Here is a 23,751-nt window from a genome sequence, read left to right on the forward strand (position 1 = left end):
GTACCGGCCTTATTGGTACACAATGTTGATGATGCCGCGGTGGCATTTTGAGACTAACTTTGGTGTCAAATCTGAATATTTTGTAAGCATTTCTTAGTCTATATGCAAGGCAGGTGTTATCCTTTTATGCACAAAAAAAGTGATTGGTAGATTTTCTGCAACACTGAAAATATGTGTCAGGAATCCTTTAAAACGATGCATGTCAACCATAATGTGGCAGTGTTTGTTTGAATTACACTTTTCAGTATTAAAGCCATTCGAATGTGAAGTATCTTGAATGGACAGCAAGAGGAATTTAAAGAGCACTATGACTGCAGCAAGCATGCAGGTAAAGCCTCCAGAAGAGCTGTGCCAGCCAACTGGCAAGTCAACTCAAAAGAACAGCAGCAACTTCTAACCTCAGCGATTCCCACAAACCACACGTCCTGGCCATACTATTAAAAGCTGCACGCGACTGTGTTGGCATCACCGCCCGGTCAGGGTCTTCCGGAGATGTGCACGGATGGTTCGAAAGTAAAGAAAGGGGTTTAGAAAAGAAAGAAAGAAATAGGCTAGAGAAATGAATGGAGAAGAGTCGTCTTGACACCATGAAGGTGAGGGACAGCCGAGGCGTGCCAAATGCGGCTCACAGGAGTATGTGCCAATTTTGGTTTTGTTCGCAGAGTGGTTCCACACGTCTTTCAGTGGCCCATTCTTTCCACGGTGCACTACGTTTTTGCTAATGTGGGTGCTGAAAGTGACATCGTACAGATTCTAAAGGGGCACTAGGACAAACTATCTAAGAAAGCCAGACTGGTAGTTTACACTTTTGAAATATAGAAAACAGCTGACAGAGGTCCGAGGTCCAGTGTGGCAGAAAATGTGAATGTGAGAGACGATGCTTGCTACACTATCAAAAAAAAAAAAAAAAAAAAAAAAAACAGAAGAATATATCAGCTACCTTGTAAGGCATCGTTATCATAATCATCAGAAGTCATCGTTAGAACTGCAATGCTGCACAGCCACAGTTTTTCATTTTTCTGCATGTAGCACCCATGCACACAGCCCAGATGCGACTTCTTTTTCGGCAAGTTGCAGCATAAAGCAACTGTGTCAAAATTTTGTTTAGGAATTTTACCCAAGCTGTACGGTGCTGCCATCTATGATCAATGCACAAAATGGACAATCTGCATACTCTACAGACCTGAAACAGTGATGCCCCTCCCTATCAGACAGTCTAATTTTGTCACATTAAGCAATGAGTCACTTGGAATTCGCGCCATTTGGAGGCTGTCACACAACGTGTTGTGATGCACTACAGGGCGCACTTGACGGTGAGTGCATTTGCTGAACCCACCCCTTTGAAGTACAGTCTCAAGCAGGTGTAAGAGCTAAAAGAAAAAAAACGAAAAAACTGAGGAGTTTGATATTCATGTGCAAGTAGGTATCATTACAGCAGTGTATTTGCATCAATTAACAAAAAGAACCATCTTGTGCGACCAATGTTCCGCTTTAAAAACCTCTGCTGTCGCATCTTTTCCTCCATGTACAATTACAGCGAATCATGAAACAACCCAGGTGCATAATAGTGTCAGTGTCCAAGCAGATGTGCTTTTCACAATAGACATGAAACATTAATCACACTTTGGCAAGTGATAGCTTTCCAGGTCTTTTTGCGACACCCCCAATTATCAGTGCCATTCGTTCCAAATGACCCTTTGAGTGTTGCACCGAGCCGCCAGAATGGCACACAGTGAAGCAATGTGCACCGATTCAATTGACCTTAAATTTGCTGCTCTTACAGGCTTATAAAAGGTGTGTGCAGTTGTAGTCAAACTGCATTCGTCCTAAAGAAAGTTATTGATACGACTGCGTAGGCAAGCCGAGCTTGTCCAAAATGTGGAAGGGGTTAAACATTCCTTCATCGTCGTGAAGTTGCGGCAGTGTGACATCGCATTAAGAAAGACATGTTATGAGAAAGTGAGAAATATATGAAATGAGACTCTTACGAATTGAACAGTAAGGTCAAGCCTGTAAGGTGGAAAAGAAGGGTGGACAGAGGGGCACAGATAAGAAACAGAAGCTACGACGAATAGGATAGCGTTTCAGTGCGTTAGAAGCCTCACCTACACACAAACACACATGCACATTGAATCTCAGTAGGGAACAAGAAATACAGGGGACAACACGACACACTTAATCTCTATACTGAACACCATAGAGTTAAATTAGTGCAAAAAGGTTTAATACTCTCACAACCATCTTTCACACCTCAATGAAGTGCTACTTTACTTTAACATATACAATGTATAGCAATAAAAAATTGTTCTCATATCGTATTACAAAGCCTGCCAATGCAGAAGTACTAGGTTTTACAATAATGCTTGTCACGGCTGATTCAAACAAGAACTCATTCGCTATGTGTGACACAACTAGTGCATTGCAGAAGCAGGGACTGTCAAGTATCAGTGTCAGAAAAACCCCAGGAATTGAAAAAAAGAAAAAGCCCAGTTCACTAGTAGCTCAAAGTGATGCATTTCAAGGCCATAATGCCCATTACCAATGGCAGTTGTCATGACAGAGCCCAAAGCCATAATAAATAGGCCCACAAAGACATTTTGCAATCATGATGCATAAGATTCAATTACACCACCACCGTCACCACCACCACCATCACCACCACTGTTCATACCATAATACACATTCACGAATTAACATGACAGAAGTCAAACACGAAACAGGTGTGCCATTTGCAATTGTCATCACCAAACATTAATCAGGGCTTGAAAACATGTTGCTTACTATAGATGCGAGTCAAGAAGGACCATAGATGTCCCCTTGGTCAAATGCGGACAACACAGTTTCGCCGAAACAAACCCTTGTAACAATCAGGCAATCAGAAAAAGTTTTCGACATTGGTTAGGTCTGCACTTTGCACTCAACCAAGGCCACCTCAGCAATGTGTTAGCTGCTGAATGACCATGCATAAGTACATGCGTGAAGCCATGCACACACTATGAACAATGCACGATCACCCATTCAACAATCTATGCCCATTCCACGAAGCTAATCAGGAATAGTAAAGACAAATAGTAAAGAAGAGAAAGGAAAATAAATTTTCCACTTGTTCGGTTTTGCTAGCCAAAACCTGTTGTGGAGGTATGCATTTGGACATGAAATGTGCTGTCGTTTACTATACAGGTGTACATGCTCTATTATTCTCACAAACACCACCCTGCTTTTCGATAGGCTTACGAAATGTGCAAAGCTAATACAAAGACCTATCAGAAATCTATGATAATTGATACACCATAATGCTTACATCATGTAGCCAGTAGCTCCTCAATAAGAAAGTAGGAAATTAAAACCGCTATGTGCATAAAACATGCATTCCTAGAAGTTTCAGGTGTAATTTTGTCCCTCAGCCATAATCATTGTTGTCCCTTTTGGGTTCTTCGGTAGCACTAGGAGCACTATGCATGTCCACAGTGTTCCTGATAGAAAAGTACCAAGCAGAAACAGAAGAAAAAAGACACATTAAACCTGAACAATAACTGCCGCTTTGGGACAAAACTGCACCCAAAATGGTGTAATGAAATCTAAGAGCACTATACAATTAGAATCACGTCTAGGCTAAGCTACAGCTTTAAGCAGCTAGCTGGCCGACTATGCAGCTCGCAAAATACGCCTCAATACTTACAGCAAGCTAAGTGGATAGATATTGCTAGCTAAATAGGTATGCATACAGCAGGGTTGACTATACAGTTATGGTGAGCTAGCTGAATTGATACTGTAACATAATGAAGAACTTGTGGAGTTATTGATTCAGCACTCAGCGAGACATGCTAACAGCAGAGCGGAATGAAGCATCCAAGCTGCAATAGCATGCGGGCCCACCTTTCTGCGTGGGGCTCCCAAGCTCACGGTCAGAGAGCAGGACGCCCCGCTGGATGAGCTCTTCTTTTGTGGCTCGCATTGAAATTTTGCGCTCCAAGGCTGTAGGATTTGGCAGAGGGAGAGAAGAACAAAGAAAAATACGAGGAGTAAGTTGCACAAATGTACCATGTATTTGCCCGACTGTAAAGCGGACTCAATTTTCACGGTCAGAAATACAAAGAAGCAGTGCCCTCGACTGTGACTTGCATCCAGATTTTCATAATTTCAAAAATGGAGAAATGCAACGTCTATGATTGTTCACCTGCCAGGCGTCACGGTAAGAGTAGTGGCAATTTATCCTCACTTGGAAAAAGAAAATTCACACCATCTGAGCTACAGATGACTGGGCCACATTACATTATAAAAAAGCAGTAGTGTTACTTGAAAACCAACCAGCAGCTTTCACATTACAGAAGCTTTCAGTTTGCCAATTATAAACATGAAAGGCAACAGAAGTCTATCAAGACCTTTCAATGATGCTACAGACTTACATTTATATTAATCATGTGCAAGCAGTAGCACCTAAAAATTTTAGTCATCGTTGTAAGATAAGACTACATCACTCTGAGATCTTCAAACTGCAGGCAAACAGACGACTACATGTCCGAGAGAAAATTTGGATCTAGAGAAACCTATTGGATTGCGCAAACGTTGTGGCCGTGTGCCAAAAAAAGTCAGCCAAGCTTACCACAAATATAAGTTTAAGGGTTTAAAGCATTTTGCCGGATGCAAGAGCTTTCAAGGCTGGCATTTTTGTATTCAAGGATTTTAATAGACTATGACCAGCTTCTGATACCACTGCGGATGATGCTTCTCCGATACAAAACGTACCATACACCATAGAGACACAAGCAAAAGCATTATTTGTTGGGCTAGTTGATCTTATGTGTAGGCCCGACGTAACAGCACAAATTAAGGCAAACACAGAGATATCACAAGGACGAGTGCTGCTCACAGCTAACTTGTACACTGCCTGAAGACTGGAATATACATGCATGTAAAGACGCACGCACAGGTTGCAGATGCATCGTAGTGAGGAATAACAATGAGGGAAAAAAAACAGGAATTTCTCTTAATTCGCGCTGTTACGTCGTCCTCGCCAGTTTCCAAAATAAAGGGGGCAACTGTGGCAGAGGGTGAGGAGAAAACTCACTGCGTGAGGTCTGCTCGAACTTGTCGCTCTTCTTTTTCCGCTTCCACTTCCAGGGCTTGAAGAGGCGGCTCAGGGTGGCCAGCCGGCTGGCATGCTTGCTCACCTCCACGGCGCCGCTCGAGCCGCCCCCACCGCTGCTGGCACCGTGCGGAAGCCGCGAGTTGGAGCCCAGTGAGCCCGTCCTCATGTTACTGTTCCCGCACTTGGGACCTGTACACACCACGAAACAAAGGAGAGACGCACGTTGTAGACAACTGGGACAAAACAGTCGAACCTATTACCCTGCAGGACAAGAGCAGATATGCACCAAGGGCACACGTACGAGAAAAAAAAAAAAAAGCTTCTCTTCAAATCAAACTGTGCGGTCTAACGTCCGCACGCTGCAGAGCAGGCTGTGAGGCACACTGTAGTGGACTACAGATCAATTTCGAGCACACCAAGGTTTCTGAATGTACACTTGAATAAAACTGACTTGTGTCTTAAAGCAACGCTCTAGTTAGGAGAGACACCGTAGTGGAGATTTTGACCTGAAGTGGTTCTTTTAAGTACACAGGCGTCTTTGCATCCCCCCCCCCCCCCTAGAATGTGGCCACCACTGCCGAGAGTCAAAACTGCGACTTTGTGATGAACTGGACAACACTATAGACGTTTCCATTGGATAGAGATAGCACCTCCTTTCTGGAGTGTTGCGCCGAGGTACAAAGGCAAGCACTGCAGCTTCTGCAGTGCTTTTGCAGGAACATGATGCGTAATTACAATGGTGACTTAGATAAGGCAAGTCTTGCGAATGTGGGCCAAGATTCCTTGTGACCGGTAAAGTCGCATCTAAGGAACAAAACAGCCCATCATAGTGTCTGTGTGCACACGGAGATGTTTGTGGGATATTTTAGAAGAGTTGCAATTTGTTTAGTAATCTGGAACACGTTGCGGCCTGCTACGAGGGGATGTTGTCACTGCTGGAATTGTCACTGCTGGACACTACAAACTTGCTACGTTCGCGGCTAATGCCCTTGCTAAGCTATCATTGTTCACAAGCACTGCTTTCTCCAATAAGCAGTCTGTTTCCACAGAAGCTCATGTAGCCAGCTTGCTTGCCTAGCTGCCTGCCCAGTCACAAACTCGTGACTGCACTGTCTTTTGCAACATCAGTCAGCAACTTGTTTTTCTGTTCAAAGTTCAGCCACCCGACCACATATGCCATTTCATCAAACACTTGATTGTGAGGCAATGAAACTCGAAACTGAGCACCAGTTCATAAGCAACTATGCAAAACAGAAATATGCTGTTGGAATTCGACTACCAGCAACTCGGGTGAAGCAAGTATACATTTCCATACTGTGATGCAAGAGCAGGTCAATGTTGCAGGACTTGATTATTCTGAAAGGCTTCTATGTTTCGAATGCTCGTAAATAACTAGCAACTGACATTCCTTCAATAAGCATAAAATGTGAAGCCCGACATCCTGTCTTCACTTTGCTTCGCAAACCGAAAGGACATGCATTAAATGATAAACTTGATAAACAAATTAAGACGGCAAGCTGGGCGAGTTGGTGATTGAACATGTTCCTATGGGTGGGCAGCGCTCGTGTTGTGTTCTTCCTCTCGTCACTCATCCGGGTTGCGCTGCCCACCCATAGGAACATGTTGATAAACAAGGTATTGCAATTCAGTGAACTTACAAAAGTTTACGCACACACAAAATGCATTCGCTTTACTTCTTAAGAAGCATATAGTATTCCCCAAGTGTGCCTGAACGTCAAGACGTAGAATTAACTGGAGTGCTTGGACAAACCACTACTTCATTTGGTCGCAATGCTTAACAAAATGTTGTTAGCAAACCGCCTATATACAGGATTGTGAAAGTAACTGACATTACACTGCCTGCCCAACGGAGCATCAACTATTTTTAATTATGTAATCATCACCCTAATTAATGTCCACTGCAGGCCAAAGGCAGTGGTCTTTTGCTACTAGTGTCAGGTAAAGCAAAGTAAAATGGCAGGAAAATGTGACAGACACACACAGCACTTCCGAGTCACTCCTCACACTTTATGAATGCTGTGGTATCAAAGCTACTCCCAGAGCTACACAGTCAGCAAACAATTTAGCCCTTGCTAGGCAAGGGTCATTAAACCCAGCATGTGGAGCCCCTGCTCTTTTGGCATTTTGTTAAACAGTGGTCTGTACTCTGCAAAATCAAACAGGCGCAAGGCAGATGCCTGCCCGCACGCATGGAGCCAGGAAAACAAACGGAGGCAGAAGGGGGGGGGGGGGGGGGCTGCAAATACCACCCCTTCCACCCACGAACTACAGCAAAGACCCTATAGCTCCTCCTGGCAGGCTTTCCGCTGTTTGTTGCGACAGAAAACAGCTGCCACCGCGATTGCTTCAACCGTCCCCACCATCACTCTACACTTCTCCATTTTGCACAGCACTCCTCTTGTGTTCGGCCCCAACAAAACTGTGCAGCGTGTCGTAAATGTGGCCCCAATTGGCTGCTGCAGCCAACCAATAGGGGGACAAAATGTACAAAGTAGCTGGCGAGCAAGCATGCTGCTTATTCAGGTCCCTGCCTGTTGCTAGACATCACGGTGCTTAGGATGGCATGGAAATTCTTTTATTTACTGCTTTGTCACTTTGTAGAAGTGGCATCCCGGTAAACCATGGATGATAACGAAATGGAATAAGCTGAATCAATCACTGTGTCACACCAGCTCCGAGACATAGCTTGACCAGAGGGAATGGAGACAGGCAGGATTAGATAACAGATGCTGCTACTATTTATGTCGCTAGTGCAGCATGCCAGGTCTTGACTCTTGCTCAAAGCTTGAATGCATATTGGCAGCACAAAACTGAAGTAAACAAACATGCAAATATAGAAACGAAATAGACTGGACGAATGCTCCATTTTGTTTCTTTCTTTGTGTGAGGTGTTTCCTTCCAATTTCGTACTGCCTACATGAGTGGAATGTTTTCACCTCGACAGCTCTGGCTGTTGCACACCAAGAGCTCATAGAATCACAGATGAAAAAGCAGTGACACTTATGTTCCTCCTTTTGACATGTCACACCTGACAATGCAAAAGTGTGGGCACCACTTGGGCTTCACACTGCAACTTTAGAAGCGCCTGCTTTGCATCAGCTAGTTGTTTATGGTGGAGTCAGTGGCACCTACCATGATTACATAATGACCAACGGGCATGACTAACAGGCGCTGACTGATCACGAACCGTTATTGAAAAGGGATAAGCTTTGGCTGGCCTCGGCTGTGGGTTTCCACGACGACGCACGGTTCTAACAAGGCAGAGAGCACAGCACGTGAACAGAGGCTGAATGGCGAGGAGGAGGAGGCGCATGTGAGAAGGCAAATACCTCCTCCCATACGCGTCTATCCGCATCAGAATTCAATGACGTCACGAAATGCGCAACTCGCTCTGAACCGACGGTCTTATCACGAGGTCAAAGTAGTGAGTAAGGGGGGGGGGGGGGGGGGGGGCAGGAGCCTTGTCGCAATGCGTGGAATGTGCGCGAGGCCGGCAACAACAAAGGCGGGCGATTCAGCGAAGACGGCGTTTACGTCATGCGGTTCGGTCGACGACGTCCCGGCGGGCGTGCGTAGCAGACGGATGAACTTCTGCGCGCGGGTGAAATGAAAACAAAGCGGGAAGGCGCTGTGCGCCCTCTGCCGGAGGTCGTCGAACTTCCACTACCGTGCATCGCTGCCTCCGAGATGGTTCGCATCGAGTCAGTTGTCTGCGCTGCCTCCGTGATCCCCTGCCCACACTTTGCGCGGCGAACAGAGTTCCGCACCGTTCCAGAACAACGAGAGCGATAGGGGGGGGGGGGGGGGGGAAGGGATGAATAACCGAGCCACCAAAAATAAACAATATTACTAGCGTTTTACCGATACGACTGACGCGGTAATCGGGAGGTCATTCATGAGGAGTTGCTATCTGAACGCTTTTCGCGGTCCGGATGAAAACGCAGGCACATGACTACTAGTACGCGTGGAGATTTCCAGAAGGAACGTCATGCACGCCTTGAAAGACTCGCGCGGGCTTCACCTCGCAAGCATCAATGCGTGACCGAGTCTAATTATTGCTCGTCTTCTACGTTTGCGCCGACCTTCGACACGCGAGTCGCCTGAGAGGAATCGAAACAGACTACTTATGAAAGCTGGCCCCGTTCCCATCCGATCCACAAGGAACGGAAAGCCGATGGCGCGTCGATTTCCGAAGATACACGAACACCGCGCGAATACGAAACTGTGCAAAACCTCCGTAGTGGTGGAAAGGAGAAAAAAAAACGGGCGTTTGACGAACGCTTCTCGAACCGAGTGAGCGATATTTCACAGTTCATTCGCATTCAATAAAAAAAAGAGAATGCTTCGTGTGTGACACGAGAAGTCGTGCCAAATGCCGCACACTTCTCGTTCTAACACGTAACACGTTGGTTTCGGAGCCAAGCGTTCGGCGAAATGCTCTATATAGTATAGAAAGTAAGAACGTTCCTGCTTTTTTTGTTCTTACCTATTCAACGTTGAATTTTTGAAACGAGTTTCGTCACGCAAATCAGCGAGCGTAATTGGCCGGCCAACGCATCAATACAATTTCTCCGAGTTGGGACGGCGGTGTATCGCCACTGCATTCTCACAGGCTGTCGACCTCAATCACCTTTATCTTGCGCCAGCTGACACCATCCTATATGTGTGCGAATTTCCTAGCTTCGTAGCACCACCCAGTTCTCTGCCGTCATCCGACAGCGCTTGCCTGCTTGACCTTGACACCCCCATTATGTAGCCCTAATAGGTCACCGATAACCTGCCATTACACACCATCATGTGGCCTACCAGACTCATATTCTCCCTCTTGACCTAAACTAAAGAGCGTCGGCGATCCCCGTATGCTTTCTAATCCACGGTGCTGCATTTCTCTCTCGTAACGTTACGCCTTAACGTCACGACGTCAACGTTAATTTGTCGTTCCGCCCCTCGTTGGACGGCACTTAGCTTCAAGCATTTCCCCCCCCCCTTTTTTTTGTTAACCACACGAGAGCAAAGCTTCACCATCCTCAGCTCAGATGGTAAGACAATCTTCTGTAAGACGACTGCGATTCACGAAAGGGGGCGGCATTTCTGGACATTGTCAAATTACGCCACATTGTCGAATTCGCCATCTTGACACCTCTCACTGGCCCGCAGGCTACCAACAACCTCTGCGATTGGCTAAAATCAGCGCCATTACAGCATTTAGGCAATACGAAACCATCATCATCATCATCATCATCATCATCAGCCTGGTTACGCCCACTGCAGGGCAAAGGCCTCTCCCATACTTCTCCAACTGCCCCGGTCATGTACTAATTGTGGCCATGTTGTACCTGCAAACTTCTTAATCTCATCCGCCCACCTAACTTTCTGCCGCCCTCTGCTACGCTTCCCTTCCCGTGGAATCCAGTCCGCAACCCTTAATGACCGTCGGCTATCTTCCCTCCTCATTACATGTCCTGCCCATGCCCACTTCTTTTTCTTGATTTCAACCAAGATATCATTTACTCGCGTTTGTTCCCTCACCCAATCTGCTCTTTTCTTATCCCTTAACGTTACACCCATCATTCTTTCCATAGCTCGTTGCGTCGTCCTCAATTTAAGTAGAACCCTTTTCGTAAGCCTCCAGGTTTCTGCCCCGTACGTGAGTACTGGTAAGACACAGCTGTTATATAGCTTTCTCTTGAGGGATAATGGCAACCTGCTGTTCATGATCTGAGAATGCCTGCCAAACGAAACTATAGCATCCCACTATACATTTCTCGATTAAATTACCCAAAAGAGAGGAGAAAAAAAACAATGTTAACTCCGGGATTATAAAAAAAAAAAGAAAACACGCAAGATTAAGCTGGTACCGATAACCGGCAGAGCACAGCGTCACAATGCCACAAGTGTCGCGTTTTCCGAAACACCAGTCACGTCCCCGTCAGGGCCGTTACTGGCGCAGATCGTCCGGAGAGTGACGTCATCACTTGGCTTGGTGAACACACACAGAAGCGCTTTTGCGGGATGACGACGTTCGCTGCGAGAAATGCGTACGCCTATTAATACGAGTTTCAGCGTTCGTCTTGGCGTTCAGCCCGCGCGGAATTCTCCGCAATTACAAGGCTCCGTCCGGGCAGCATTCACGGCACCCCTGCAGGCCAAAGCTTACGCAACACCTCGAAGTTGCACAAGCCACACAATCGGCGGCTAGCTCTTGGTTCTATAGGCCCCAGTGGCGCGCATGCCTTGCACGCGCAGATGTGGGCTGTGCTCCAATACTCGCCCTAGATGGCTAAATAGACAACTGAGCGGGCATCTTAAGCCTCGTTTTATTTATCACGAAGCCAAAAAAAGAAAAAAAAACGAAAGGCTTTCGCGAGGATAACGTCCAAGTAAAAAAAAAAACAGAAAACGGCGCGGGCTATATACTTTTCTGTTCAAACACGATGGCTGCTGAGCAGAATGCTCGGAAACCCGACGGAAAGGTCTTCGGAGTATACAAGGAAACGTAGTCCCGTTTTCTTGCGCGCCTAATCTAAGCCACATTGCGGTTTCCATAAGGTTCGCACGCGCAAATCGCTAAAGCACAGTTATAACGCACGTTTTTCGTAACCTTTTCTTGCCGTCGAGAGATGGCGTTCAAGTCGCACATAGAAGTCTCCGAAATGCGTTCTGCTTCTCGGTTTCGACGCTGTATTCTCATGGCAGTCGAAGTATAGTCGGTCTTCCAATGCTCGACACAAACGGAACACACCCATGAGTGGAAACGGAATGCTCAAGATTACCTAGCTTGGAACGCTAATCCCATCAGAAACGGCGTGGCGTTGGAAGCCATCAAGGCTACTCTCTCTCTCTCTCCAACCTCCTCCATTCCCTCCCTACACGCACGCATTTTTGTTACTCGAATCTTGTCAAAAGAAGTTGAATAACGAAACAACTTTCCAAACTTTTATAAACCGACGAACCTGCGAGTGACGACAAAATTAAGCAGGCACAACGCACATGTTTGAATGTATGTGAGGCGGGTAATTAAACGGTTAACTATACAAGGGCGACGCGTACAATAGCATTCATTTTATCCTATACGCAAGGAATGATATCGAGCAATGTTTATGCACACGTGGAGGTAACAAGTTGATTTCCCACGTAGTTTTACGCACTGCACACTTCACAAGCCGTGCCGAAATTGAAACACCACATCGTGAGGCTGCACAGTCTGAGAGGTCTACGCAACCATGTCACGAAAACGGAGAATGCGACGCTTGTTGGGGAGGTGGCGATGACGCGAGACGTATATGCACTGAGAAGTACACGACACACACGTAAATGCATTTAAGGCTCCAATAAACCTTGTGTCACAGTGGCGGATGGTCAGTCCAGAGGATTGACCAATTAAGAATGGCCACATACTACATGGTCCACGAATGGAGAAACCGAAGAAAAAGAAAGATATGAAAGAAACATATGACGCACTATTCCGTGAGGAGATTCGCGCTTGCCTTAGAGATATATAGGTATAAGTCGACACCTACCTATATACCTAAAAGTACGTACAGGCATCACGCGATTCATTCTTTTATTGTTACGCAGAACCTGAGATGCGCTCACTGGCACTACTCTTTCAGTCAACATATAAGAAACAAGCCGTTTTGCCGGAGCTTGCATCCCCGACGCCCATTTAACGTCTCATACTGACGACACACGAAAAAACGAAAATCAAGGCAGGATGGAAAAAACTTGGCTGTAAAACAACAATGCGTGTAAGATGGCAAATTGTAATAAACCGTCGTGAAATGCCAACCGAGCGACTTTCATACGCGTCATTTCTAACTCTGGAGCGCCTATGATGGCAGATACAACTACACGAAGCCAACGGATAATGAATCCGGGGAAAGCGTAGGGAATGGCAGATGCCTGACTCTTGATGGAGGATGTTTCTAATGGTCAGTTAAAAAAAAACAACCCTCAACGAAGTCAGCCCTCCGGAGAAATAAAGCGTTGCAACTTCTAGCACATGTCACACTTGAGGCTTAGACATGACAGTCCGCAAAATAACCTCTCGTTCCACGTTTACTCTGATGTCTAGGAACAGACTGCACTGTACAGCTACACTTTTCGTCCTCCCAGTTGACACGGCAGACTCGTTTAGCTCAAGCGGCTTAAACTGCAGCGACGAACAACAGCGCCACCTACACCGCTGGCGGTTTATTCTGAAATGCGCGCTAACAGAGGAAGAAAAAAAAAGAAGGCGGACGGAAAAGACCCCATCCACTCACGGCGGACCAAGTGACGCAATGAACTGACTAGATAGAAACAAAAAGAAAGCAAGAAGCAAGGAAAACAGCGCTACACAGAGAGAAGCACTTGTCCCCCTACAGAGAGACAAGTGCACGCTTTCTCCCTATAGCCAGAAAAGTGCAGAAGTGCGCGAGCAGACGACGCGCAGCCGACTAAAGCCCCTCCAGCCGACCAGCGTACTGCGTCATCTGTTGCGCCAGAGGCAAACACCGCAAACACGCTACCGGCTCGGATGAGGGAGAGGAGAAAAGAAAGATGGCGAGGGGGAAGCGGGTGACGCACGCCAACTCACTGGCCGGCGACCGATCAATACAGACACGCGTGCGCGCGCTGCACCATCGGCCAAATTAGGAGAGCGAAAACGTCAGAGGGAAATGAGGGAGGTTTGTCCAAAAAAAGACCGTTTACCCGTGGACACGAGCATGTGGCCGTATACGAGGCCGCGCTTACTAACAACTCGAAAGTGGAAGCCGGCGGCGCTCTGGCCCCAGGGTCGTAACGCCGGCCCGCTCCACAAACGGCGGCCACGCCTTAACCCTCCTCCCCCTTCGCCCCCTCTCTCTCCACCCGCCATAGCGGCGTAACGGGATTACGGTGCTCTCTCTCGAGCCTGCGTGCACGGTTGAGGCTTAACGCGACGTCGAGGGTCGATGGTTCGGCCGTTAACACGTACGCGAAGAAAACAAGAAGCTTGCAAGCGCAACGAGGTTAACGTCAGCGGGAGCCTCGCGGACCATATACCATCTACATTTCTTTTTTTCTGAACTTTTAGACTTATTAAAGAAATCGCCTGTGACGGACAACTCTTTCCGGCGGCCTTTCTTCAGGTGGATTACCTGAAGAAGCGGACACATGCGACTAATCGCAATGTCCAGGCATATAGCTTAACTGAAGAGGGTTATTAAATACTTAATTATTCAATTTGGGGCGTCTGTCGCGATTGCCAAACCGAAGCCGAGCAGCGGTGAAGACTAGCACCACTTCCCGAGATATTCCCGCCTGTGAAGAGAAAAATGGTGACGAGGCAGAGAGAAGCACGACACGCATGTAAAAATGCACTTCTGTTTACTATAATCCCGCCGTCACTCACAGTATATAGCACATACCTATTCTGGACGATTGGTCGAGAACAGAGAAGCCCAGATATATAAACAGCCGTTGAACATGAAGCGCTTCCCATCTGATTAGGCGCGATCCGCCTACCTAAGACTATGAGCATACACCATACGCACGTGTTCTATCTCGCGAGAGAATGCGCTATCACGCCGAACAAACAATACACCGACAAGGCTCACATCTGTAACACAATAAACATGCCTACTCCCCCGATCCTTCCAACCTACCACACTTCCCTCCCTCCCTCCCTCCATTATATATATATTCTCCCGGCCGAAGTTATCAGAGCCGCGCGTGAACGTCGGAGGCACCCGGCTCTCACGCTCGCTTCGCTGTAACGCGAGTCACTATCGCTGCCACTTCGCTGTCGCGGGAAACGCAGAGGAGGGGGGGGGGGGGGGGCTCTCGAGCACGAGCGACGAAGAGAAACGCGCTCAAGTTGACAGCCGAGAGAAACGGGATACGTCGCGGAAAGCACTGACGAATGCGTTCTCCACGAATATGAGCGACAAAATATTGCGGGGCTCGGTATACGGATTACAACGGTGGGATGAAAGCATACGCTAAGTTGGTTTCTCGTTTTCGCACTAAGGTACGAAGACGAAATAAGGGCACAGTTTTTTTTTTTTTAGCAGTTCTAGCTTGTATTACGAAACGCATTACCCTTTAGGGAAGTTTGGGTTACCGAGACGGTGAACAGCTGCAACAACGAAGACAGCGACATCTCGTGATTATTGGTTCAACCACAACTCACCGAACACGTTTTTGTGTTACGTGGGTGCTATCGTAAAATAAAATTTTAACAACGTTGCTGTCGTTTAATTATTACGTCCCTGCCGACACGTTACGCGAGCAGCTCAGGAGAACACTGCTGGTTACTGCACTAACTGTTGCGTCCACTTTGGTTAAACGATGCGCACACAGCTAGGTGGCGCCGCCAACCCGCAGACGGCTCATTACAAGGCCGCTCAAGTTTGTTACGTCTCCGGTAATCTGCTTTTGCGCAAGAAGGCAATAAGTTTACAGGCGAGCTAAAACTCCCTAGTTATAGCAACACATACCGGCGCGGAAACGCGAAGAGAGGTGCAGTGAAGCGAGTTTGAGGCTGGAGGACGACATCAGAGACAAGAAACGTGTCACGAGAGCGTGATATCCCCCACCCCTCAAATTACCACCGGGTTGCAAAAAAAAACGCCCCAATATGACGGACTGGCAACGCTGCTTATCCAGAAGTCGCCTAGCGACTATGAAGCCGGCTCACATATGCTGCATTCGCCCTGGCAGAATTACGGCTCCGGCAGAATCTACCGAGTCCACCCCCAGCCCCTTCCTCCCCCACGTTACAAAACCGACAACAAAACAAAACCTGACGCGACGAAAGACCCGGCGTATATATATAGTGCTAACCCAACAACCTCGAGAATCCAAAGCCTTGGCAGAAGCGGAATATAAACCCGCTGCTGTCAGCCGAAAAAACCTGACTAATAGTCCCTTCTTTGGTCCAGAAAATAAAATAACCTTGCGCAGACCGTTAGTTAGGCCTCGCACGCCTTGACTGGTCCGCCCCGCGGCCGAGATTTCGCCTAGCGAGCGAGCCATCTCCGCAGATGGGTCGAGCGAGGCATCGGAGCGCGAAGTCGGCAGATGGGAGGAGACACATTCTAGAGCACAACATATGCGCGCGCGCCCCCTCCTCCCCTACCGTACTCCTTACCCCTCACCCCCCACCATATTCCCCCCTCTTTCTCACGGCCGAGTGGGAATGCAGAATATAACCTCGATTCCCCGAGACGACGACGAATGCCCCGCCGTCGGTTCTTTCCTTCTTCAAGCATCTAGTTTACAATCAGCAAAGAGATGCCGCGTAATATATTTATAGTACGCAGGTACAATGAAACGTACGAAAACCTTGATGCGAATACAATTTCCACTTTATGGTACTGGAGTCGTCGCTTGTACCACGTTTGCCCTTTGCGGAACGGGTGGGGTCCAAATCTACGGCCCAGTGGTAGCGCCCTCTGGATAAACAGATGCGGATCTTCAAGGCTACGGTTTTTGCTGGTTGCATGCGGCGGAAGCGACTGCGAGAGCCGGAAACACGTCACAGACGTAGGGTTCCGAACACCGCCGATACCGGGTTACCGAATGCATGCGCGGCAGTGGGAACGCCGAGCAGCCACATCATGGGACGCTTTTGTTGCATCACAACGTGTCGGAACCATTTTTGTGTTACACAGGTGTTCTCGTCGAGAGAGAGAGAGAGAGAGAGACAAAGAAAACATCACGCGAACGATCATGGCACTGCCGCCACAAAAGCGGCGGCAGTGAAGTTACAATAAGTTTCTGTGTACACTTTGGTTGAACTGTGCACCTCCAGGTGGCGCGGCGAGACGTGTGGTAAGGTCAAAGTTTAGTACGCGTCTGCTGCAGCAAAATTCCGGAGACGACGCGGCACGTTGCAGTGGAATGCCAAGGCATTCACCAGTCAAGAACCGTAGGAAAAGCACACCTTTCAGAAGCGCTGGATTCAAAGTGGAAGGGAGCAGTAACTGGCAGGCAGGTCGAAATAAAACAAGACGTTTAAGATATCCCTGGGAAAAAAGCAGGAAAGACATCGAAAGACAAGGCATGGTTACAGGCACAAACAACTACCTGCATAGATGGTACTATCAAGCATACATTCAAACGCGAAGACGACGTGGTTAATCATAACTACTGTTAAGCGTAATTACGTGGAAGTGTATCCTCTCTGTACGGCTCCTAAGCGAGGGGCACACTTTCAGGTGTACGCTTTGGAGTCTCAATAAAGGCACTGTTACAAATGCAGGTGGGCCTGGAAATGGAACAACGCATTGTAGTGTTTTCGGAATTTTTCGCGTCTGAATTTACGTCTACAGTACAAACATCCCGTACGACTTGTTGGCAGTCGATACTGCTCTTTTACAGCGCACGCAGACGACACACCAATGCGTCGTCTGCACCGTCGTCTGCATCGTAAACTGGTATACAGGATAAAGCAGCGGACGTACTGCATACACGATGGCGAACGTTGATCGCCAGGTGAAACATGGCCGCGCCTCGTATCTAAAATAGCATAGATTGTTTTTACGCGACGTTATGGACGCAGGCCCTAACCATGCTAGTAAACCCAAACTTGGCAGTTCACGATGAAGCCAGTGCACCATTTTATCTCGCGTGCAATGTTTTGCTTTCTTTTTTTTTTTAACGGTAACCGCTTTTCACCGGATTATCACTGCCGTAAATTTGTCGCTGAGCGCGAAACGTGCCTGTCGTGCTGTCACGTTTCTTGTTTACGCGGTTTTTCTCGACGTGCTTATAGTACCCCCCCAAGATGGCGGCCGCGATCACGTCAACGCACAAGAGGCCGCAGAAAACGGTTAGACGCAAAAATTAAATGACAAAACACGACTGGAATGGAGTACAGACGCGAGACATGGGACGTCCATCGCACAACAGACAGGCTTTGCCCGCAAAGCGAAAAACCACGGTGCCACTACTGCGACGTGTGGACAAGTCACGAAGATTCTTTTTTATAACGCGTGACAGTCGCAGAAAACACGCCGCATATATATATCCCCTCCCGTAGCATACGAGGTGATGTAAAAAAAAAAAAAATCACGCATTCTGTTATCGGACAGACGCCAGATCACGTATCATACCCTTTTCCCTCTCCTCGCTCAACTGGTCAGACCAGACTGAATGCTTTCGTCCCCGCGTTTTTTTCTTTCTGTGCCGTCTTCAGCGACGACGGAATTCAGCGCAGGGGGGCAATTTACTACTCCCTCCAGGTTTGCGTCGGCCGACCAGCACGCGTCAATTACGCCAGAGTATCTCGGCAGAACACGAACCTTCACCCCCCCCCCCCCCCCTTCCCTGTTTATGACGGGCGCGCTGTCAACTGACAACACGGCGCGAGCCAGACCCACGATTTTTCAATTTGCAGGCCGCCGGAATTAAGCGTGTTACAGAATGGGAAAATGACATTACTGCGACCTCGGGGTGAAACTCCCTCGCCAGCTGTGTGCTGACGCCGGCTACACCGTGTAAGCGACGATGTCGGCGAAAAGCTTGTCTGGAGAGAAACAGGTTTCACTTAGGAGATAAGAGAAAGTGCTGAAGGTGCCCCTCCCGTTCGCAATTTTTCCGACCGATATAAATTATCGCGCGGCGGTCCGGGTAATGGAAGCACAGCTTTGCAGGTTGCGGTTCTTTACGTTAACAAAATTAGGCCAAAAGATATCTGCGAAAGGGGAAAAAGAATGTCAGGCTGTTCTGTGAGTATCTAAGACCCACATTGTATTTCTTTTAATTTTATTTTTCGCCAAAAGACACTCGAACGTGAGCAGCAATCTTTTTGTTTTTTTTTTTTTTGCAAGATGACATACAGTGTTGTAACTTAAGTGGCGCGCGAACAAGGAAAGAAGTCACGTGGGGAACGTACAACTGTTTTAAACAACGTTACTTCGGCAGCCGAGGTCCAATGCTTCGAAGCTGCCGAAATTTTCACCACCTAGGGCTGTTTAACGCGCACCCAAGACAAGCTATACCCAAGCTTTTTTTTTTTTTTCGCATTCCGTCCGTCCCCATCAGAATGCGACCACCAGAGTCGGGGATCAAACCCGCGACCTCGTGATCGACGGTACAACGCCACAACTACTGAACCAGCGCGGTGGGTTGCAGAACAGCTGCTCGTAGTAATTAAGTTAACGAAATCGGAAAGATCGAGTCTGCCATCTTGTTGTTGCTACGTGCGCGTGTTGTCCTGCTTTTTCTTTCTCTCTCTCTCTCTCTCTCTCGCGGTTGGCTTGACAACAATGCCGACCAAAGCTTCACTCCGTCCTATGATGCCGCGCTCCGGCTTCAGAGTGTCGAGGCCTCTCGGGTGGTCATATACATAAGTACCGACTAATTATAAGAATGCCACGTCACAGTGCACGTCGCAGTTAGGTGTAACCTCCTCAGACAAGCTTTTCGGCACTGCAGACAACCTGGCTGCCGATCAATTAGGGAGGACACCGTTCCGAACACCAGGCGTGGACAGGCGTTTGACTCGCTACACGCACTGCGGGCCGCCAACTGCCCCGATCGGTGCCGACAGCCGGCAATATTGGCCCCCCGCCGGCGCTCTCTTTAGGAGTGTCGCGCGCTGTATTATTTCTCCGCATGTATCGCAACGCTCACTGACAACTCACGGGCTAATCGACAGACCAGTTCAGTGATTCTCCGCGGAAAGCGCAGTGAACAAGCCCCCTCGAACGCGAGCGATTGGTAATCCATCGCGCGCCGCAAGCCAAACACCTGACACACACACACACACATTCCTCGCGCCACCACGCGGCAACACACCTCTCGGCGCTGCGACTGTGACCTTGACACCACCGCAAATTTTTCCTAGCCGACACCATCCGGACATGCAGGCGCAATGAAAACGAGGAAAGAAAGCAGAGGTATAAGTAAATAAGGTCTGTAAACGCGTGACCATACCTCGTAGACTAAAGGCACTGCGGCTGCGTGAGACCTTAGAGCGGCGTTCACCCATCTCGGATGCGTTGAGTCGGCGGCGGCGGCGGCGACTGACAGCGCAAGTACGCCAGCAGAGACGACGACGTCGACGCTTCCTTCAAGTCGGGGCGCCCGCAGCAGCGCAGGCACGGCAGCAGCCTTCGGCCAACGGTCGCCGCTAGCATCCGAGGAGCGGCACGCCGACAGAGGGGCCGGAGCGCAAGCCGCAGGCGCCATTGGTCATTTCTCCGTACCGAGCTAACTCCACACCAGAGAGCCGCGGCAACGGCAGAAACCGAGAAGAGACACCACGTCGTAATCGTCGCTTAACGAGGAGCGATCTCGGCTCGTCGGATCGCCTGCCGGTGGAATGGGGCGGCGGGGGCAAAAAAAGAAATGACACAGGGTGGCACAGCCCCCAACAGACACTGCGGCGTTGATCGAAGAGAGGCGGGCCGGGCCGGAGGAGCGAAGCCCGAAATTCCGACGGCGCTTTCTCTTTCGCAGCGCAGGACGTTGTTGGACTCCGACGCGGCACGGAAACAAGCGGACGGGAAAAGAAGCACGACGCAGGAACAACCAGAGCGCTCGCTAAGCGGACTTCCCACTGACACCACTCCACCAGCAGCACACGGCGCACAGCCTGCCACGGCAGTCAGTCGATCGGATCGTAGCAGCGCTGGAACGCGTCAACGATGAAAAAAGAAACGCCTCGCGCAGCGCACGGGTGAGAGAGAGGACGATGCGCTCTCCTTCCTCCTCTCCCTCGACCGCAGCGAGAATTCTGCGGATGCCGCATAGAGGGCGGCACATGCGCAGCGACGGCGGCAGCAGACGAAGCGCGCGGTGGCACCGCCCATAGCGACGGCCGCGCCCCTGTCGGCAGACCCGCGAACCGCAACGCCGGACGATAACGAAACTGGCGACGAGAAGAGGCGCGTTGCCTGAGCACGGCCTCCAAGATCGAAGCAGCCCGGCAATCTCAGATGCCATGCTGTTTGGTATCGGGCGTGTTGGGACGTTTTTTTACGGGCAACACCACGTTTCAAACTCGAACGGTCCCGTGAAAGGGGATTACGGTCCGTAAGGCTCAGTATAAAGTTTAATCGACTGCTTTTCACAATCGATGTCGATATGCCATTTTCGTTTTACTTCTCAGAAATTATTTGATAAGCTTAACACTTCGTAAGATACGTAGAATAAGTAGTTCGATTTCTCTGGTACACCCAACATTAAGAACACGATATACGTACTCAGCACAGATTAATTATATATTTCACACTTACAATGTTCCGCGGAACCGAAGCTTCACAGTGGCCGGGAATTCAACCCTCAGCGTCGCGATAAACAACAGAACACCCTAGAGTGGAGAAATAACGGGAGGCGCTGGGGTTGTTCTCCAACCCCTGTTGCGATCTGGATGCCACCTGTCGGAAGCGCTGAATATTAAATCCGCGTCGTATAACCCCCCTCGCCCCCTCGCCTTCCCCCCCAACAAAAAAAAAAAAAAAAAAAACTAACTAAAAGCCATCCTGAAAAAAGCATTATTTCTCGAAGGTTTCGTGAGCTAGCAATGTACAATAAGACAATACGAAATTCTGATTATTTCCATTCTGTTGCATGTGCCATCATTTTGATGCATAGTAGGTCTCTCTTTCCTTTAACATTCGCGTTACGATGGCTTCGCGAGACGAAATTACTGTCTCCATCTCAACTTCGATTAAAAATTCTTGTAACTTACATAACCACCAATGGTCTTCATACTTTTTCATCTTTTTTTTTTTTTTTTTTGCCACTGCAAAATGTACTCCAAGACGGGTCTCCACACCAGCATCGGCTATTTTTCCATCACATCCTTGCACAATGTGTATGTGCGCATTGAGGCAAATAAAAACGATATGAACACGAAACACGCCTACGCCCGGAGAGTGAGCGTGTGTGTGCGTGTGTGTCGGGGCACAGCGCTCTCCAATGCGGCAAAACCAACCTCCCACGCGTGAGGGCAGTCAAAGAACCGAGTGGCGAACTTGATGGAGAAGGAGAAAGGATATCGGAGACGCAAGAGGGAGAGGGAGGGAAGGAGGAAGGGGTGTGGGTTCTCATATCGTATTCCGAGCGATGCCTACAGACTTTGGCGGCGGGAAGAGAATAACGCACAACAAAGAGAGGAGATTGATCGAAGTCGAGTCCGGCGGGAACGTGTGCCTTTCTCGGATACAACCCGGCGAAGCCATCTACCAACTATAACGCCGCGGTCGCTCCTGAGAGAACCTCGTTCAACCAAGACCAGGGGGGGGGGGGGATTATATATATAAAGCCAAGAAGAGAAGCACCGTTACCGTAAAGCCTCGAATTTAAGGACGCACCAAAGAGAAACAATAAATCACTTCGGATTGATAAGGCGTTCGTTTAAAACACTACTTCAGTTAATTTAGCATCGTTACCATTATGGTAATCAGCATTACCAGAGTAAAAAACTAGGCCTGAACTTGGCACGCCAACTCTCGCGAGTAGGCTTCCGCATACCTTGAGATTCAGCGATTCTCGCGTACTCAGAATGTGGTCACTGCGACGCCTCACCCACCGCAGTATAGCTTGATGGGCATGGCGAGGTAGCGGGTCCGATACCGGTCGCATTCCAATGGGGGCGGAATGAAAAAAAAATACCTGCTCGTGTGTTTAGATTTAGGTGCACGTTAAAGAACCAAAGGCGACCAAAGTTACCCTCAAATTGCCCCCCCCCCCCCCTTCCTTCCCCATCCTTCCCGTTACGGCGCGCCTCATAATCTAGATCGTGCTTTTGGCACGTAAAACCCCCTAATTCAATCTCAAACGTTCATTTGTTTTACCTGCTTCACGAAGTGCAAGCAGCCGTCTGAAGGCAGATCAGTCACGGGGTGTCGGCGAGAAAGAGACGAACGAAAAGGTCGTAACATGGGGGTGGGTGCAGATTGGAGAGAAACACGGTATACTGCTTGCCCGTACAGCGGAACAACATCAAACCGCAGCCGTCGTCCATGGCGGGGATTCGCTTATATATCGGAGGCCACTTCCCTTTCCTATCCAGCCATATACACAAGCGCGCCAGACAATGCTTTCGCAGAGGAAGACGGAGGAGCGGTGTAGAGGCATCGTCTTGTTTCTACATTTGCTTTTCTCTTTTTGTTCCTTCCCTCTGTATCACGCCGTTTCCATTCTCCGCCACACCAAAATGGCGCGTCCGACACGAGATCGCTCTCTTCGATATATAAGTGAGCAGCCCGTGTCGCAATCGGGTCAATCTGTGCACGCAAAGAAAGAAAAAAAAAAAAAGGGGGGGGGGGAGACGAAAGGACAACGCCATCGACGGAAGAGCAAGAAATAAATACTCTCCACTATTACTCAAAAGACCAGCGGTACTCTAGCTTACTCAAAGGCCAGAGTCACTCGCTACTAAAGTACAGAACGTAATATAACGTGTAATAACAAGCAGTAATAGTGTCTTCATAGAAGACGAGTGATCTAAGCAGAAGTACAGTAGACAGGTAGCGGCAGTTGCACTGTCAGAAGAATTGTAGGGTAGCAAACTGGACTCAGACGGATTAACCTCCCTGCCTTTCCTCATTCCCTTCTGTCTCTCTCTCTCTCTGCACTGTCAGAAAGTACACTGCAGTGGCAATAGTATCACCTCGTAGTGGTACTACTAGTAGGTACCAGCTTCTACTACCAACCAAGTA

At 48.6% G+C, this 23,751-nt stretch overlaps 1 protein-coding gene across 6 annotated transcripts in view; it reads right to left on the bottom strand.

Annotated features, from left to right (window-relative positions):
• Positions 1–23,751, bottom strand: part of LOC126527312 (phosphatase and actin regulator 2) — a 137,587-nt gene that overhangs the window by 37,087 nt on the left and 76,749 nt on the right. For 5 of the 6 annotated variants that reach the window (XM_072284451.1, XM_072284454.1, XM_072284453.1 and 2 more), the window contains exons 2-3: positions 5,069–5,278; positions 3,877–3,975 (exon numbers count right to left, since the gene is read on the bottom strand). In XM_072284451.1, the coding sequence (XP_072140552.1) occupies positions 3,877–3,975; positions 5,069–5,278 (309 nt within the window). Of the gene's footprint in view, positions 1–3,876; positions 3,976–5,068; positions 5,279–20,017; positions 20,853–23,751 lie in introns of those variants that run through there. The other variant, XM_072284452.1, reaches the window with a different exon arrangement.

This window comes from Dermacentor andersoni, chromosome 9, assembly GCF_023375885.2.
Source record: "Dermacentor andersoni chromosome 9, qqDerAnde1_hic_scaffold, whole genome shotgun sequence".
Taxonomy (NCBI): Eukaryota; Metazoa; Arthropoda; class Arachnida; order Ixodida; family Ixodidae; genus Dermacentor; species Dermacentor andersoni.